This window comes from Vicugna pacos, chromosome 14 (genome assembly GCF_048564905.1).
Source record: "Vicugna pacos chromosome 14, VicPac4, whole genome shotgun sequence".
Lineage (NCBI taxonomy): Eukaryota > Metazoa > Chordata > Mammalia > Artiodactyla > Camelidae > Vicugna > Vicugna pacos.
In genome coordinates this window covers 71699274-71718237 of record NC_133000.1, presented here as the reverse complement: position 1 = coordinate 71718237, position 18964 = coordinate 71699274, and the positions used below count along the sequence as shown (strand labels likewise).

General features: G+C 48.9%; 1 protein-coding gene across 1 annotated transcript in view; it reads left to right on the top strand.

The window, feature by feature from the left end:
* The window catches only part of COL4A1 (collagen type IV alpha 1 chain), a 129169-nt gene that overhangs the window by 65266 nt on the left and 44939 nt on the right, over positions 1 to 18964 (top strand). The window contains exons 3-18 of the mRNA XM_072976534.1: positions 8690 to 8779; positions 8872 to 8916; positions 9730 to 9774; positions 9886 to 9948; positions 10459 to 10512; positions 10671 to 10697; positions 11359 to 11442; positions 11529 to 11591; positions 13155 to 13190; positions 13715 to 13756; positions 14968 to 15054; positions 15562 to 15588; positions 15746 to 15796; positions 16552 to 16596; positions 16677 to 16730; positions 18470 to 18511. Of these exons, the coding sequence (XP_072832635.1) occupies positions 8690 to 8779; positions 8872 to 8916; positions 9730 to 9774; positions 9886 to 9948; positions 10459 to 10512; positions 10671 to 10697; positions 11359 to 11442; positions 11529 to 11591; positions 13155 to 13190; positions 13715 to 13756; positions 14968 to 15054; positions 15562 to 15588; positions 15746 to 15796; positions 16552 to 16596; positions 16677 to 16730; positions 18470 to 18511 (855 nt within the window). The remainder of the gene's footprint in view (positions 1 to 8689; positions 8780 to 8871; positions 8917 to 9729; positions 9775 to 9885; positions 9949 to 10458; positions 10513 to 10670; positions 10698 to 11358; positions 11443 to 11528; positions 11592 to 13154; positions 13191 to 13714; positions 13757 to 14967; positions 15055 to 15561; positions 15589 to 15745; positions 15797 to 16551; positions 16597 to 16676; positions 16731 to 18469; positions 18512 to 18964) is intronic.

The following is an 18964-nucleotide window of genomic DNA, read 5'->3' as shown; positions in this document are numbered from 1 at the left end:
GCAGTCTCATTGCTTCCCTGCAGCCTTTTAAGACATGACATAGGATATGGATAAATCTCTTGGAACTTTAAAAAAATACTTTCCTTTTTTAAAAATGTTTAGTAAGCAACTACTTTATTTTGGAGGAGGGAGAGGGAATTAGGTTTATTTATTTGTTTTTTTAGTGGAGGTGCGGGGGATTGACCTCACACATGCTAAGCATGTGCTCTACCACTGAGCTCTATACCCTCCTCACTCAAGGAGTTTGAAAACAAAGAAAAGGCATTTGTGCTGATGAATAAAGGTGCAATTTTGCAGGCAGGTTCTCCGCAGCTCTTAGGCTTTAAGTGCCCTCGGGGGTGGTTTCCTGCAGCTCTGTGCGCTTTAGACAAGGCCTGCCTGCTGGGCCAATGCCAAGCTGCAGCTGGGTCTTGCCCCCTACCGCTGCAGTGCCCAACATGCGCAACTGTCCAGAGCCACCGCGGTGAGGGTCCGAGCTGCAGTCAGGCACTTTTTATGTCTGTACTGTTTTTCTGCTTTGAAAGACAATGTTTAAGTCTAGACTGAATGTAAGGTACTAGGTTTAGGCAGAAACATTCATGATTTTGATTTTCATGAGAGCCCTAGGTGAAATCATTATTATCACCTTTTGGGGAAGCTATAAAAATCTGAATGGAGTTTTTCCCCTTCATAAATGGCAAAAATCAAGAGAATGGAATAAATTACCTTAAGTATATGTTTTCTGTAAACTTGTAGTAGAAGGGAACAAAGGAGAGCCTTGAAATAAACTTTCCTCTCAGTTGGATGTTGAGAAACCACTTTTCAGAGACCTCCGTACGATCATGTTTGTGTCTGTTTTATGCATGTTTCGTAGGACTTAACTTTTTCTGCATGTGCTACTTGCATGCAGTCACCTAGAAAACGGAATTCACTTCCCCTCTGCATTATTGTTAGATTCAAGTACTCTTAGTTTATTTTAAAAAAATGGATGAAAAAAGCAATCTGAAAAGTATCCACAATTCTCATTATTTCTGGGGTCACAGCATTTACCTGTCACTTAGCAGCCTCAGCGTTCAGGTGGCTAGTTTTATATTTAATTTTAATTACATTTTTAATTCTAATTAAAATTCTTTCTTTCCCTTAGAATTATGTGTTTTAAACCTTAAGACACTGATTTCCTTAGCTGTGCCTGCACCAATTTCTTCAACAGCATTGGATGTTTAATATTAATATATTCAGATAATGAATATTTAAGGAAATAAAAGCTGCTTCAAGGTCCACTGGGGGAATTTCAGTTTGAGGGTGGGGGTGGGAAAGCGTGGTCCCCTAGCGCCCTCTAGTGGCAGGAAGCCAGAGCCCCTGGGGGTTTTCCTGCACCAGCTCCAGTGCCTCTTAATTTAACGGGACCCGTTAGATGTAAACGTTTTCTTCTGATCACTGTGTGTTAAGGAGTCCTTCCCCAAAGCAGGGATGTTTAGCTGAGATTCTATGGATGTGCCTGGGGTCTAGGGGATGGTAGGGTGGGGGATGAGTGAATGCAAGTATTTGAGGTGGAAGCAGCTGTCTCTAAGTGGGCTGGAAGACCGATGCTGCAGGGCGGGGCCCCGTGTGGACTTGGGGGGAGGGGGCTGGAGGACGAGACACACTCAGGCTGAAGCCCAGAAGATAACGGATGCGGGTGAAGACTTATTGGACCAGGGTCTACAGGAAAACTCAAGAGGGTTGAGCCTTTCATTGAAATCTGGATGTGTTGATAGAGCGTAAAGCCAGGAAGCACAACTGTGTTCCCGAGAACAGACCCCATTTGGTTGCCGTCGGATGGGAACGTGGAAATAAGCTGTCGATTAAAGATTAACTGTTTCAGGAAATGTGTGCACACGATGTGACTGAATACACCCACCAGACTTGGGAAAAACATTATCAAAAATTTCTTTATTTCTGATTTGAAAAGCTGACTGCTTCAGGGGGATGACCTTAAATATTTATACTTAAAATATTTTAAACAGATTACTGCTTTGGAATAAGAACTAATGAAAGATTTTTAGACTGGTTTTTTCAGAGAGAGTATGAGAGACAAATTACTGAAGAAAACTCTTGCTGCTGAAGACCCTTGCTAGTGCCTACAGCTTTAAAGTTTGTGTTTCATCAGTGATACTCAGCTCTGGCATTTATTTATAAGTCCTAAGAACTTTTGGAAAAATTTAAGGGTTTTTTTTTTTGCCACTAACAATTTGTCAGCACTCACATTTGCCTATTGTTTTAGTGAGTTTTTTACTGGATCAGTGAAGTTGGACAGTTCATTTGCTTTTAGATGGCTTTTGGAGAGGAGCTTTAAATTGTTTATACCAAGAAGGTACCTAGGGCTCTTTTGAGTTATTCGGGTTGAATGGTGATTCTCTGGAAAGCATTTTGTAAAGAACTCTTTATTTAAAAAGAATTCTTTCTAATTGAAGTGTAATCAGTTTCCAATGTTGTGTCAGTTCCTGGTGGATGGCATCATAGTTCAGGTGTACGTATCTCACAAGGTGATGTGCAAAGCAGATTTTTGTAGACCAGGAAGTAACTACAGATCTGTTTCTTTGCAAGTTGTTGACTCATCAAAAAACACTCATTTTGCATTACCGCTGTAAGGTTTATATTATGTATGATTTGAGCTTAGCTCTAACAACCAACTTCATAGCCATGTTGAAATTCCTAGAATTGTGCCAGAATTCATTGTGGGCTCAAATAATATTCTGATCAGGATTTACCCAGCAGAAATCTACCCTTGAACACGGCCACTTGGACACAGTTCTGTGTTCAGTGCTGTGTTAGTGGGCATTGTGAAGTCGATGGACCGTCAGCTGGACCTTATCTGTAAGATGGACTTGTCCACAGGGGTTGGGGTTTCTCTGTTCAAGAGCCCTGATGTGGAAAGGCCAGAGTAAAAGCTGCCGTCCAGGTGTGGGCAGTGAGAGAAAAGTCTTCTGCTTCGCTTCCTAGACATCCGGCCAACTCCTTTCCCAAAGCTCAGCATCCAGTCTGTCCCATTCTTCCTACACCCCGACAGCCTGCAGCTTCAGAAGTCTCGGGAGAAAGCCACCACAAGCTTGGCGACGCTCAGAAGGTGGAGGGGCCAGGGGCTCGTGGTGAGGCACGTAGGATGCGCTCTGCCCAAGCAGCCGCCGTGGGTTGGAAGAGGCAGGTGGGTCCAGGAGGAGCACATGAAGGTTATGGGTTAAGGAGCTTTTCCCCCCTTATATACAACTTTCTGATTCCTCCCATCCTTTGCGTTTGTAAAGATGAGGATTGTTCTCATTTCCAGGAAGAGTCTCTTAAATGCTCATCTCTCCCCACCCCCAGATGTAACTGTTAAAGCCACGCATCTGCTGAAGACCCGCTAGGCAGAGATGCCTAATATTGACTGTCTCAAGTGAAACATCACCGGGGCTTGAGGGAGAAGAGTTTGTGGAAGAAGATAGGGAAGAAGCAGCCAGGCTTTGGGGGCATGACTGTTTTCCCTTTCCTGCTTTAATGTTACAACGTGCAATGCAAGAAACAACAGTGATGCTGCAGGGGTCATGCAAACACAGTCTTCAGTATTGTGTTTGCAGAAATGCCATCTACTTCAGATGAGCACACGCGGTCTCTTAAGCATCCAGGCACATGTCTGATGGTGCAAAAGAGGGTGAGCGCCCACGTCTTCCCCTTTTGCACATCTCCCCCGCCCCTCCTCTGCGGCCGTGGCAGTATTTCTGTCCCGATGTTAAGCTTTATGGTGTGGATGGAACCCAACGGGCCCTCGTCACAGAGTTTTTCCATGACCCCGTGACACGGATGGGCGCCTTCCCACCACTTTCCCAGCTGCATCTTCAGAGAGCGGCCCTGCGGATGTCTGATGGTTGTTGGGCTCGAGGAATGGGGCTTGTGGAATTTTTGGCTCCGTCCCCAAGTCATCCATTGACTGTGACCCGCCATCCGAGGTCGCGTCCCCATCACTGAACCCTTGGTGAGCTCTGGCTCCACAGGCAGACACTTTCGTTCCCTCAGTTATTTGCAGCCTGGCTTGGAAATGGGAAACTCAGTCTCCAGAAACAGCTGACCCGGTGTCCTATCCCGTCCGCAGCTCTCTCTCCTGTTGCTGCTTCTGCCCATGGCGTGTCCGTTGGCCAGCCTCTAACGGTGCCCGTGGGGCTTTCTGGGAAGGGAGACTGGGATCCTCCCCTGCCCAGCACCCATATTTTACTATGTTTCAAAGGTTGTAGGCTACGTAGGTAGACGCCTACCTCATCCTTCATTCCTGTTACACTGCTGGTTAGTTCCTCATCCGTCTCCCAACTTTTATTGGGTTCAAAGTTGGTGCCAAATGCTGAGAAATAAACTATACCCCTGCCTTGAAAGTACTGACTTCCAGGAGGTGGACGCCCCGCTGCAGAACGTCTCCGTCTGCATCCCGGCGGGGTGTGTCCTAACGGGTGGACGCGAGCGCGTGCAGATGGCGTGCCCGGCACAGTCAGTCCCCACGGCGGAGCCCAGCGCCCTGGCCGCGGGTTTCCTTGGGCTTCAGTCCATTGCGAACATCCATGATTGTATTGCTTTAAATTTGAAAAATTAATTCAAAATTTGACTTAAAGATAGTGGTCCCATGTTGGCTGTTGAAACAAGCGTAAGACGGCCTCTGACAGTGAGATTTTTGAGGACTGCTTATCTCGATCTGCTTCGTGGCGAGTTTGGGTCTTGCTATGGGTGGTTCTGTCACCCTGTATCACCCTTAGAACGTCTGCACTGTTTCAACGTCACCATCCTGGGGGCTTTGTGTTTGGGTTTTTAACTAAAATTTGAAGGAAACTATATTCTAGCATTTGATTTCCATCATGAACTTGTTAGATGTATTTTAAGAGGAAGGGACATAATTTTATTATAAAATCCTTTTCATTCCCATATTTTATGGATTAAAAGAAAAGTATGTCCTTCTGTAGACAACATTGTGCAAAATTTTTAAGTTGCTCTGCGCATGAAACTCTATTTCCTTCCTAATTTAGAATGGCTAATTTTAATGCCAAGATTATTCGCCGTGGCGCTATGCTTTCATCTTTTTTTATTTTTCTGCTTTTACTTTTATTTGCATTTATTTTTTGCTGAATTAATCCCAGGCCATAAGTTTTTGTTTCTTCAGTTTCTTCTGGGATATCTTTTTCTTCTGTGCAACCTCCGCTTCTGGTTTAGGAACCATCTGCTCTTTTTCAGTAGGGATCACCTCCGCGTGGCAGGGAGAGCTCGTGTAAGGGTCGAGCCAACCGTGAGCTCTGTGAGTCCTGCGCCGCAGCTCGGGAGCTCTGTTCACCTGGATGTGCTCCGTGACCAGAGAACCTCCATCCAAGCCCTTAAGTTCAGCATTGTTGTCTGCATTCTTGAGCACGTGCGGTAAAACTCCGCCCTCTTTCTGGAGCACTGACCCCGCGTCCAGCCCCGCTGTCCCGCCTGGGCACGCCTACCAGCTCCGCCACTGTAATGGCAGAGCGGCACACGTTGCTTCTGTGAAGTGACGCCCTTCAGGTACTTGGTGGCCTTTCGGACATGCACACCCTTAATGGCCTGGGCAGTTTCACGAGTGCTCTTGAAGTGAACACGAAGATTTGAACCTCTTGATTTGCGTGATTTTGTGGGGTTTCCTGGGTCAAGTGAATAGCAAACCATTTTTCGAGGTCACCTCAGGCCGCCTACCGGAAAAGGAAGAAGCTCTATGCTTTCATCTTTGTAGCCTTTTGTTTCTTTTTCTCCTCAAATTCTGAATTTCATCCTTTGGGGATACAGCGATAATCATTTCTACTGTTGGTATATAAACTTTTTTTTGATTAGTGCAGTGACATGCACTGACATTCACAAAAAGAACCGTCAAGTGCAGTCACATCAAAGCGTTCTGTGTCGTGCTGCGCGGGCCTCAGCGCCCAGTGCTGGGCTCACAGTGGTTGTGGCTTTCACGCTGGCTGCCACGTCCTCTCGGACTGGTCCTCTGGTGCGTCATGGGGAAGGGGTGACTCAGGGGTCCTGTCTCTCCGTGATTTTCACTGTGTGCATCCTGTGCTGAACCCCAGCAGACGAGAGGGCACATCCGTGGCATTGCTCTGGGGGCGGCAGAATCTGGCTTGGGAAGGACTGGAACGGATGACCTTTGCACGACTGGTCCAGCTCTTCCTTCGTCCCGTCACCTTCGTGGAGATCTGCCAGAAGCTCGGAGGCACAGTCTGGCCCCTGTGCAGTGTGTGCTGCTTGCCAGCTGATTGTGTGGCTGTTTGAATGCTTATCCTGTCCGTTTGCTCTGGTGCCCAGAATAGTCTTGGACAGGGTACGGGATGTTAGATTATTCATTTGCCTTTTTGTTTGAACAGAAGATTAGGAAAGTTGAAAAAAAAAAACTATGAGATGGCAAAGCGGTGTTCACGGAGGAGTCACTTCCTCTCTGGCTCCTTAATTTCAAAACTCTTGGGATATGGGGATCGCTTACGTGTTCCAGTGACATTTGGGAAAGAATGTGGTCTTGTGGTGAAACCACGGACAGGGAATTCGGCTCCCAGGAGCCCGCGGGGTCTCCCAGTGACATGTGACACGTCAGGAAAGCATCGGAACCCTCATTTCTCCATCTGTGAATTGGACATAAAAGGGGCTAACTTGATGGCGGTGAATCGTTGGAGATTTGCTGGGAACTGGCTTGCTCTAGTGACCTAGAAAAAACACGGGCTGTGTGGAGGCTGACCTCATTTCTATTTTTGGCTTTGGTGCTGACTCAGTGAGAAACTGGTAGAAATCAGCTAATCTGGCTCTGGGCCTCCATGCATTCCACGATTAAAGTGAGAATTGTAAAATCTTATCTGCACGGGGCCTCACAGTGACCGTGCAGGTGCTAACGCGGGACTGAAGACACAGCACCAAACGCACGCGAGAGCCTGTCGGCTACGCGCCTGCCACGTTTCCTTCCCGTCGCAGGTTATCTGACGAGACCCAGTTCAGCGCTCAGTTACGTTTCAGCCGGCTCTTCGCAGCTCAGCCCTGTTCTGATTTGGGGAGAATTTCCCCACACTGGGATGAAGGGAGGAGGTGGTGGGGTGTCAGCCCGTCCCTGGCTCGTCTTCTGTGCGGTTGGACCTGATGTTGTCTTTGGTTGAGAAGGAACGTATTTAAGGAGCTTTACAGGTGGCCAAGTCTTGGTCTGAGAATGTGTTTCTTCCCCAGGTATCGCAGGCCTCGGGGAGGCGGGCCGGTGCTGCGTCGGGGCTGGGCTGGGCGCTGGGGGAGGTGCCAGCAGGCTCCGGCTGGTGGTCCCCGAGTGCGGCTGGTCCCGCGTGGGGGGGGCAAACTGCGGGGCTTAATTTCCTTTACTCCGGTTAGTATTTGATGGTCTCCTCGGGTTTGAAAGTTTCCAGACTCACCCACACGCTGTTTCTGGCCTCCCGACTCTTGCCGTGACGCCCGCGCTCCATGGAGGCCCAGTGGTTGGAGTCCAAGTTCAGAACCACACTTCTGCATTTCAGAAAACGACCCTGGGAGTTTTTGTGCTGGGTCCTGTATGCAAGGTTGAAAAACTTTCAGTCACTCCAGGGTCCGTGTGTATTACGGAGCCTGTAGCTTGCCGGCTCACTTGGGCGTCGGGCTGACGAGCCGCGAGGAACGTTCAGGGCGCTGGGGAGCGCCTCCTGCCTGTGTCCCAAAAGCTCCAAAGTGCCTTCTGCTTTTTAAAATCAGTGAAAGATGGTTACCGTATCTTCCCAGTTTGTGTTGTGAGATTATATTGAGGTCCACACACGGTGGAGAAAGTGGGTTTTCTGGGGTTCTTGTGAAGCTTATGAGCCGTTCCCTGTTGGCAGCTCAGTACAACCGTCTTCCTCCAGCATCGCTCACCGGGCCACAGCCCGCCGGCGCCCGCGGAGGGAACCGCGTTTCCAGGAGCAAACAGTAACGCCTCACGTCTCCGTGTTGTTGTCCCAGTGCTTCACCTGGTTAGCTTCTCCGTCCTTGTCACCGTGTGCTCACCGTCATCCTGCCTCAGAGGCCTTCTCCCTTCGCTTCATGCCTGCAGTTCGCCTTCACCCTTCAAGGGCCGGCTTCCGGCTCGGAATCCCAGGGTTTCTGAATTACAGTCACGTGTGTGTGCCTGAATAACAGTCATCCTTTCGAAAATAAAGTTTGTTTCGTCTTGCTCCACAAGTGCAGAGACCGTAATGAAACTTGATTCCACCTTTGCAAACAGAAAACAAAAACCAAAACACTTCCTGGAGATGCTCGTGGAAGCCCGTCTTCAGGCTGCTGACCGCACAGGGTGCCGCTGCCGCGGGGAGCCGCGCCGCCGCGCCCTCGGAGGGCGGGCTGGGCTCCCGCCTCCTCACAAAACCCCGGCGCTGCGTCTGCTGACAACAAGGAGGTGCCACTGGTCAAATGAGGCTAGAAACAACTCTGTGAAGGGAATCCTTTATTTTATGTACTCAGCGAATTGTTTAGCATTTAGAAAATGCAAAAAGCACAGGGCCAGGCATCGCACGTGAACACTGCGGCCCTCAAAGGAGCTCGCAGATGGCAGAGAAGCATCTGCTGAGAGGGGACGCAGCTGATGGCATCTTTCTCAGACGCCCGCAGTGGGCTTGATGCTGGATGATGCTGAGAGAGGCTGGTGTCTGATCTGCTTCCTCCATTTCCTTCCACCCGCCCTTGGTCTGATTGGTTCCTTCCTCCTCCGCAGGGAGAAAGAGGCCTCCCGGGTTTACAAGGTGTCATCGGGTTTCCAGGGATGCAGGGACCCGAGGGGCCGCAGGGACCACCAGGACAAAAGGTGAGCTTGGCTGTCACAAGTGCGGGGGGTGGACTCAAGATGGCCTATGTTCTTGTGACGCGTGGTCATGACGGCATTTCTGTTCGCTCCAGGGTGACACCGGAGAACCAGGACTGCCAGGGACGAAAGGGACAAGAGTGAGTACAGTTGTCATCACGCTGGTGCCGAGCCTGGTGGCCGCCGCTCACACAGCGGTGCTTCCCTGCGAGGGCTCCTCTCCCTCCCCCCAGACGACCCCGCCCACCTCCTTCCTCTCTGCTGCCCCCTCGGGCTGCCCCTCCCTGGGAGCTCAGACCCAAGGAGCATGAAGCCCACGTCCTGGGCCGCTCCCTCCTTGCCCTCTTTGCTCGTGTTTTCTCCCATCCAAGAATGCAGACTTTGAAAGTAGAAAAAGGGGGAGACACTGGAAAACGTGAATGTTTTAAAGCTATATCATTGTTACTTAGTTGAAAGGGAAGTGTACCCAGTGACCTGCGCTCCTGGGTCCTTAGGGCAGAAGACAGGGGATAACCTCGTAACTGTCTGGGGTGGAGAAGACGCGAATTTCAGCCAGAAATAACTTGGAGTCTCTTCCCCCAGTGAACTGACTTATGCCATGGGCTCTCCTCCCCAACTGCTGGAAATGTTAATGTGAATTGTCTTTCTATCTATCAATCATCTGAGAATTACAAAGGATGAAATGAGGGCAGAGTTATTTTGTGGGTGTGCAACCTTGATTTTAGAAGTGATTAATCGTCAGCTTTTGGTGTAGATTCGCTGTGGAAACCTGAGACCATCTGCCTCCCTGGGCTGGGCCCTCGGACCCTCCCCTGCCGAACGCCCTGTCTGCTTTGAGTAGACGTTCAGGATGCCAAAGGGCCGGGTCTGGCGCCCGTAGCCAGGTGGATGCCGTTGGAGTAAATGAGGTTCTCCAATGACCAATGAAAACTCTCTTGTCTCCATCCCTGCAGGGACCCCCAGGAGCATCTGGTTACCCTGGAAACCCGGGACTTCCTGTATGTATATAAAACACACCTGCTTCCTTTCTGAGACATTTGATGAGAGTGCTGGCCCCGTCCATCAGGTGACTTTCTGTTTTGGTTACCCCTTCACTTTGTTAATTGCAGGGTATTCCTGGCCAAGATGGTCCCCCGGGTCCCCCAGGTATCCCAGGATGCAACGGGACGAAGGTAAATTTAGAGCCGGGACCCTCCCTGCCTGCTGCATGTCCGCCTAACTGCGCACGCGAGAAGTCGGGCGGAGTTGTGCTGTGAAGTTGCCGCGGTTGCAGTTACATGCCTTACACCTTTATTTGTTGAGGAAACACAGTTTTCCCACATTTAATGCTCAGGAAAGACATCGCTGTGCCTTTCCATTTTGTAGACTTTTACCCTAAAATTGCTTGAAACCCCAAATTTCTTACCCATAATCTATTATTAAAGCAAATAGGAGAATTATTTGCATTCTTGTATTATTCTTGTCCTTGTTAATTATATTCTCAACTATGTTCTTGCATTGTAAGCAGCACTGAGCAGTGTAGCTTGTGACAATTTTGAGAAAATGGTTTTAACCAACAAATGAAGCCTCCCTGAAGAGCAGGGTAGAGTGACCAATGGGGGCGTCTGGGGTGATGGGGGCATCTGGGGTGACTTCCTGTTGCCTTGCTCGCCCTCGAGAGTGACTGTTTGCTGTCCCCCCAGGGTGACAGAGGGCCCGTTGGGCCTCCGGGTTTGCCTGGATTCGCTGGAAATCCCGTGAGTATAGGGTTGTCAAGTTAAGAATTTCTTCCTTTGGTGATAATTTCTCTTTCCTCATTTTATTACCTTTCCTTTTTTTTTTTATTTGCACTTATGTCGTAATGCTAATGATGTTTTGAGAAAAAGGAAACTAATACCAACTTTTTCTTTCCTAGGGACCACCAGGGTTACCAGGAATGAAGGTACGCATTTTATGTTACTGTATTCATTACAAGAGTCTGTTTAAAACAGACGCCCTAAAAATAAATGTACTGCAAACCACTTTGGTTGATCGATCGCCTGTGTACATATTCAAGTGTTTGCGGCACTGAAAGAGAATTCAGTCCTATACTTTCAGTGCTATGTACAGTTTCTTAGTAGGAAATAGGCAGTGAAGGGGAGCATGGGGTGATGGTAAATACAAGCAGATGTGAGTCCACGATGCTCCTCTGCCAGAGCCGTGGGCAGTGCTGTCAGCAGGGCTGTGCAGGGACGTGGGCCCGCAGGGTGCATGTGTGTAGTCCATGCACGTCACGTGTATGCCACACACTTACACAGCAGCAGGGGGGAAGGGAGAAGTAATTCAAATATATTTTAATTATACTGAGATAAAATAAAAACTTATTTTCAGAAGTGGCGTGGTTGTTGGGGTTGGCAAGCCCACAGTCCACGGGGCAGGGATGCCAGCTGGGGACCAGGCGAGAGCGGTGGTCCAGCTCGGGGGCCGTCCGTAGGCAGGCCTCCTTTCTTCACAGGAATCAGTACTTTTTCTCTTAAGGCCGTCAGCCTGTTACTCCTGAGGTTTTCAGTTCCTTTCCTTAAATACCAGTATCTGTGACTCTCTCCTGTTTTTCCACCCCACAGGGGGACCCCGGTGAAATCCTCGGCCATATACCTGGGACCCTGCTGAAAGGGGAAAGAGGGTTCCCCGGAGCCCCCGGAGCGCCGGTACGCAGTTGCTAAGTAACTCGAAGCACATGCCCAGTCTCCTCCCAGTTTGCATTTTAATTCTTTTCCTTCTTGGTGAATTACAGGGCTCGCCAGGACTGCCAGGGCTGCAAGGCCCCGTCGGCCCTCCGGGATTCACGGGCCCTCCCGTAAGTTTTGGGGGGACATCTCTCTGCGGCCAGTCGTTCAGAGAACAGCTGTGTTGAGATGTGAAAGATGTAAAATGGGATGGAAACTTCGCCCTCTCTTAATGATCTCCTTAATTTGGATTCGAGAATGAGCTTCCTTCTTAGGGAGTGTGTGACCGGTGCTCACAGTCCACATCTTCCCAGAGCGGGGAAAGGGGTAACTCACACTGGTACCACGTGCCAAGGCGTCCCACACGGATGGCACGGTGATTACCGGAGGGCCGCGTGGATGCCGGCGGTGTCCGCGGCCCAAGGAGGCGGGTTCGGAGGTGGACGGGTGGGCTCTGCCCTGGACCCTCGTGTAGGAAACACAGCCACCTGGGGGCCTGCCCTGCTGCGGGCCGTGGGGCCAGGCTGGTGGCCGGAATGCTACGCTGTCTTTGTATGAAGACGAGAAACCTTCCCGGAGGCTCTGCTCTGACACCAGCCTCCGTCACCACTGATAATTCTCCATAGAAAGATGGCGTCAGCCCCTCCCACTCACACATTTTTGGGAGCTCAAGGGAGTTAATGTTAACTGGGCTCATCTGTCCAGGGCCACGTTTCCTGGGCGTGAACCACACACCTGGGTTGGCTGTCCTCACTCAAGCCTGCCTGGGAGCCTTGGAGAGCTTTTCAGGCTTATCTTTTTATTTATTTTATTTTACTATTTATTTAAATTAATAAGCAAATCATTCTTAAGTTCATTTATTTACTTTTAATGGAGCTGCTGGGGGTTGAACCCAGGGCCTCGTGCGTGCTAAGCACGTGCTCTGCCACTGAGCTGCTTCCCTCGCGTGTTCTGTTGTTTGTTGAAGGCTGGCTGACTCACAGTGTTGTGTGAAGTTTCACAGCTTGGTGATGCAGTTAGACAGACGTTCCTTCTCCTTATAGGTTGTTACAAGGTGTTGAATTTAGTTTCCTGTGCTCTACAGGAGAACCTTGTTATTTGTCTTTTAAATTTCCTTTTTTGGGGGCAACTCCCGCAATTCCTCCATCCATTCCTGCACGTGTCACCTCTTTTATACTCTTGGAAGTAAATGGACTCATTTTTGTGTGGAAAGATGACTAGGTTTTCCTTTTCCGTGATTATTAAAAAAGCATTCTGAAATGTTGTTGCCAACTCAGGAAGCTTTTTGACTTCATGCGTCTACTTGCTTGAAGCATTTGTGTAACTTTAGACGATAAACAGCGGTTTCCAAAGTGGGCAAACGTGGGCACCACGCTGGAAACTAGGACTTGGAGAGGGCTGGGCTGGTGATTCCGTCCACTGTCTGAGGGCCCAGCACGTGCTCAGGTCAGTGGGTTCCACAGGGCCACCCTGCGATTTTGAGGGATTTCCATCCCTGTTAATTATTTTCCTGGACTAATTTCTGGTTACATTCAAAGCTGAACAGTTCTGTAGCACAGGAAAAAAATGTTTTAGTATTGAACCAATAAATGACCACGGTAATCATGAGGTGTGAAGACACCTTCAGTCCAAGGACGCGTTGAAAGCTTCTCAGAGCTGTGAGTCGTTTTTAATAAAAATGCTCTCTCCTCCAGGGTCCCCCAGGCCCTCCCGGCCCTCCAGGTGAAAAGGTAAAGGTTTATTTTTTTGTTTGTCTTTCTTTGGCGTAAGTATAAGACTCTCATGAAATTGCTGTAACTCATTCTGTATGTCTCTTTAAAAAGCTTTGGAAAATTTAGGCTTTGTTTATGTCTCTGTATTTAGCACCTGTCCGTTCACCTGCCTGTCTATCCATCAGTCGCTGGACCTGTTAATCTGTCCGTCTGCCTATCTGTCTCCTTCCATCCATCCCGTAGCCATTATTTTGAAATCGTTGATCTTTTCCTTAGTTTTCTAAAGCCAGAGTTTAAAAACCTTCATTTATTTTTTAAAAACGGTTTTTAATAGGGTTCTTTTTCAGTAATATCTAAAAGAAACTTCTAAAATAGGCATCGAATACAACGTGATCACCCCTCTCTTGAAAACAAGATGGTCACTGTGGGACAGAGTCGCTTCCTTAAACACCCTGTCTTACCGCATTTTATGTCGTGTTTGTCGGATGCTTTTGGACCAAGTAGACAACTCTCGTGATGGAAGCTTCTTCTTTAATCAACAGGGGCAAATGGGCTTGAGTTTCCAAGGGCCAAAAGGTGACAAGGTGAGTGCTCCTCGCGCTGGAGAGTCTCCAGGCTTACCCCCCAGCTCCGAGCGTGCTGGGGCTCCTGTCCCTGAACCGACTCTGGACCCTTGACCCACGGTTACACTTTCCTGCACGTTCTTGCATTTGCTGCTGCTTTTCTCGAAACCCGGCTGGAATTCACGGGGATGACAGTGTGGGGTCCGACCGGCAGATGCAGTGAGGCTGTTAGTTCCAGCTCTCTGTACGTAACGTCCAGTCAGAATGTTCCCAGGCAGTGACACAGCTGAACCTAGATTATTATAAAAAGATCAGGTTTAGGACTTGGCTGTTAGTAGCGTAACTATGTTAAACCCTGCAAAGACAGCCCATCCTGCCAGAGCTGGGAGGAGACAGCCTCAGAGGCAGGTCATACACAGACCTCATCCTGGGAGAAAGAGAGGCCGGCGCTGGGTCCCTGCTCCCTGGTGGTCTCTCTGCCGCTGTCCCTGGACCCGCCCAATGAGACAGGTGCTACTCGCCAGGTTGAGAGTCTTGGGACTGCGGCGGCGCTGGCCGCAGAGCCCAGGGTCTGCATCTGTGTTCAAGCCGGTGCGGTGGCCCGGTGCCGGGGAGGCCAGGGCAGACCTGACTCACCGGTGGCCTCCTCGTCCTGCTCCAGATCTCAGCCCAGGAGAGTGACTCTGCAGATGCGTCCACGCAGGTGGATTTTCTGAACCTCAGTCTCCGTGTGAGAGCTGGGATCCCTGTACTTCCGGTCGTGCCGGCCACTGGGACTCTGAGGAGGAAATTTCTGACGCTCCTCTTGTTTCTAGCTTATCTGCAGTGACCTCCTCTCCTCCCAGGCTCCACGGGCAGCCTGGGTGCCCTTCCTCCGTGTCGTGCAATGTGCCAGGCCGGCACGCGTGTGCCAGCGTGTGTATATGTGCCGCATGTCTCTTTGCACGGTCTGCACGACGTGCGCACGGCCGTGTGTCCTGCAGGTGCTCGGGCGCTGTTGTCCTGGACTAGCAGCTGCCCGGACCCCTGAATGCTCAGAGCCCCCTCCTGGCTTTGTGCACCTAGGGTACCATCTTCCTACAGATGATTTTCTGCTGAGGTGCAGACAGGCTAGAACAGAGAATGGTCAGGTTTTAAAAACAGATGTTCTATTTTAGACTTTCCCCCTCGGCATTTTCTTCTCTGTGTAACTATGTTTATGCCTCATCAATTCCCAATTTTTGCATCAACAGGGTGAGCAAGGGGTCAGTGGGCCCCCCGGAGTGCCGGGACAAGCTCAGGTGAAAGAGAAGGGAGACTTCGCCACCAGAGGAGAGAAGGTATGAGTTGCTCTGCCCCATGATGCTGGCTTTCCAGTTTGGGGTGAATTCCAAGGGATAATGAGAAAATGGGTCAAAATTCAGTTTCGCCAGTTATATTCACCCTGACCTGGAAATTAGGTTTGTAGGCGATCCCTGAAGTGTCAGCATCTTGACAGCAGAGGCAGCTGGAACTGGGCTGGAGCAAGACCGGTCTGAGGCTTGTCCTACGTGAGGGCTGCTTAACCGCGCCACGTCGAGGGTGGGTGGGCTGGGGCGGCAGGAGGGAGGCCGCGGGGTTCGGCCGAGGCTCCCGCTGGGGAATCAGTTGTGTTCACTCCGCCCCGTCTTACGTCCGCAGTCCCGTCAGTGGCGGGAAGGGAGTGCTGCAGACCAACCTGACTTTCTGGGTCAATACATCAGGAAAAGACTTTTTTTTTTCTCATTTGACACATTCAGTGTAGCCTGTAAAAATGGATCTGGCCACTAGACAGAACTGACCTTTCTCTCTTTTAAAAATTATTTTAGGGTCAAAAAGGTGAACCTGGATTTCAGGTGAGAACTAAAGTCTTTCTGATTATCATTCTTTTGTGTGAAAGCCCTTAACGTGCGGGATTTAAGTTACAAGCTTATTTCATCTTCAAACGCAGCATTTACTTAATATTTCCCTTAACTACACGAATGAATCTAACTTTCTCCTCTTGTCTTCAAGGGCATGCCAGGGGTCGGAGAGAAAGGCGAACCCGGGAAACCAGGGCCCCGAGTAAGTCTTCCCCGAAGTCCACTCACTAGGATGGGGAAGCCATTTCTCGTGCGTTTCTAGGCTCACGGGCTCGTGGGAGCAGAGGGGCGGGGCTTGTGGGGTCTCTCCCTGCCGAAGGGCCTTCCTGAAGCCCTCGGGCAGGACTAAGGCGGTCACCATCAGGGAGACCTCCCTCCCGGGATGAGGCCCTTGTTAAGCAGGCCACCCCCGGGACAGCGCCCCCTGCCGGCTGCTCCCTGAGGGCCACCTGTCCGTCTACTCAGAGCGCTGCGCACCCTTGGTCACTGCCTCCCCAGCCTGCTGGGAGCACCACCCAGAGCCCAGGTGTTTCCCATGCCCCACGTCCTTCAGTGACAGAGAACGCCCCCCCCCCCACTTCTGGTGGCTGGGCTGTTTCTGGTTTCTACCCTGAAATGACCCTCCATCTAAGTGAATCAGCAGTGTGTCAACCACCCAGTACTCAGCTGCAAATAGGAAAGCTCCCATGGTGCTGGCTCTGCTTCCAGATGTGATCGACGTCTGAGAAGATCTGGAGCTCATCAGCCTCCACTTTTTAAAAACTGCAAAGTCCCCTTCTGTTCAGGGTTATGTAACAGAGCCTCTGTGACTGATCACTGCGGCGTGGCCAACTCGTCCAGGGGTTTCATACAACATAGAGACTTGTGTTGGATCAGAGCCCTGGTGTTAAGAGCATATTTATTATCATTATTAATTATTATTAATGCACTCCTAATGTTTACATCTTTATTGTCCAGGGAAAGCCAGGAAAAGATGGTGAAAAAGGAGAAAAAGGGAGCCCAGTAAGTATTTCTCTGTGATTTTTTTAAGGCAAGCTGTCGCCCTCCCTCGCTGACAGTTGTCACCTCCTGTTCTGTTTCAGGGATTTCCAGGCGATTCGGGCTACCCAGGACTCCCAGGCCGAGAGGGCTTAAAGGTAAACAGTGATCCTGTTTTGAGTTTTTGCCTTCATTTTGTAGTTCAGTCTAGAAGCTTTTCCTGGAATAAAGGACTGTGCACTCAAAGAGTAAACATGATTTATGCTCCATGTGAGGGAAGATACAACTTAGTGGTTCTATTTGTGTGCTTAAATTTTTACAGATGAAAATATAAAATGTTCCACTCAGTCAAGTTTTTATGTTTTTTGGTGGTAGATTAATTTCCCCTGATTATGAAACAAAGAAAATGCAGAAAGATAAAAGAAAGCTTTTGTAATTTTTTGTTCCCCACTCAGAAATGGTCAGTTAATAATTGTCCCACATGCACACATGCACATGAGCTTTTAAAAAAAATGCTTTTTCCCTTAATGACGTAAGGAGGGTATATGTCAGCGTCCGTCAGTGCAGTTGTACGTCAGCACTTGTGACATCCATGCCTTTTATTGCGTGGTATTCAGGTCATTTCTACAATTTTCTGACTTAGAAGTATCTTTGTCCACATATCTGCTCATTTTCCCATCATAAATTCCTAAAAAGTGTTATTTTGTGGTCAAGGTTTAGACTCTTTTTTTGAGGGGGATGATTTGCCGTACGCCATCAGATTGCCCCCCCAGAAGCACTTCCATCAGCCTGGGACCCTTTCGCTTGGCAATGGCTTGTTATCAAACTTAAAAAAGAGTTTGCCAATCTGACAGGCAGAAAAAGCTCCTTGCTGATTTATTTTCCTCTTTTCATCACAAGACTGGGTAATACAAATCTGCACTAAACTAAGGAGTGATTTTGGAATGTTCATCTCCAAGTGTGGCTGGTGAAGTAGGGAGAGGACCTCGGGATCTGCTTATCGATGCCCGTGACAAAGGGCGAAGTCGCTTCCTGAGGCTCTGAAGCCTTGCAGACTGTGAAAGACACAGATGTTTAGAATACGTGGGCTGAGAGGGTTTTCAAGTGCCGTAGATACTTCTGAAGTCTCTCCTTGCGTTCACATGAGAAAACTCAAAACATCCAGTTCTGCTTTGATGCCTGAGTTTAAAGCCTTAGCTTAGTGGAGAAAATGTGTGTCTGTGAAATGACGTGTGTGTCTTAGGACTTTTTAAAGTGTTATTACGATACTTGCATAAGAACGTCAGATAGGAAAGGATTAACTTCTTTGAGTTTTTCAACTAATATGGGTTAAATGTAGCCTCAAAGTGATCAGAATTTATCTACCCAATGTTTTCAAGTCATGTTGAATTTTAAGGAGAAAGAAGTTTCCTTTTCTTGTGACTTCCAGTGCAGATCTAGACAATCTTGCACCTAAAATCCTCAAGTAAAACGGTTTCTTTAAGCGACATATTTAGACACCGTAAGTTTTCACACCACTTTATTTATTTTTCATTTCATTGAGAAACCACTGTGTACTAATTCAACTCGCAAGGGTTCGACTGAAGCTCTCTGAGGAGCGCGCAGTCAGCAGACTGAGTATCGTGGGCTTTTCTGCAGTGTGAATAATTAGCGTCCCATGTATGCTTTGTAGGAATCTACCTCCATGTGTCACGTGGACCCAGCGTGCAGGGCAGTGTGTTGATTGTGGTTGTAATGGTGGCAGACTAATCACAGTGAGAGATTTTTAAGGCGAGGACAATAATATTCATGTACTGTGGGCACAGTCTCTGTTTTTCTAGAAAAAAATTCAGCTCTGCGTTCTGCAAGGCAGTCTTTAGAGTTAAAAAATACAAGTAAATGTATTTTTCTTTTGTAGGGAGACAAAGGTGAAGCAGGCCCGCCGGGCCCACCTGGAACTGTGAGTAACAGTGACGTTTGGTGTCTGTGAGAGCCTTTGAAAAAGAAGGAGAGAGGCGGGCTGACCGGTCCCCTGGGCCACGCGCAGCCCCTAGACTTTATGTCAGGGGTGCACATAGTGTGAACTGATCATTTATATTCTGTATCTTGTGGCATTTGGTCTTTACTTGTGAATAATTTCCGTGTCTTTGATCACTAAAATGAAGAGAATTGCACGTGGATGTGAATATTGGCAACCCATTTTGAAACTTAGAAAAAAGTGGTCCATTCAGGGAAACGCTGATCAGAGAAACGGATCGTCCCCGATTGGGCTCTCTGAGCAAAGCGGTTTTTATTTTTTGCAAAGAATATACTCCTATCCATATGCATAGTTTTATGTGCTTCCAACCCAATGTATGTAACATTTTTCCTTTTAAAAAATGAACTTTCTTCACGTTTTCAAGTTATCTTCAAA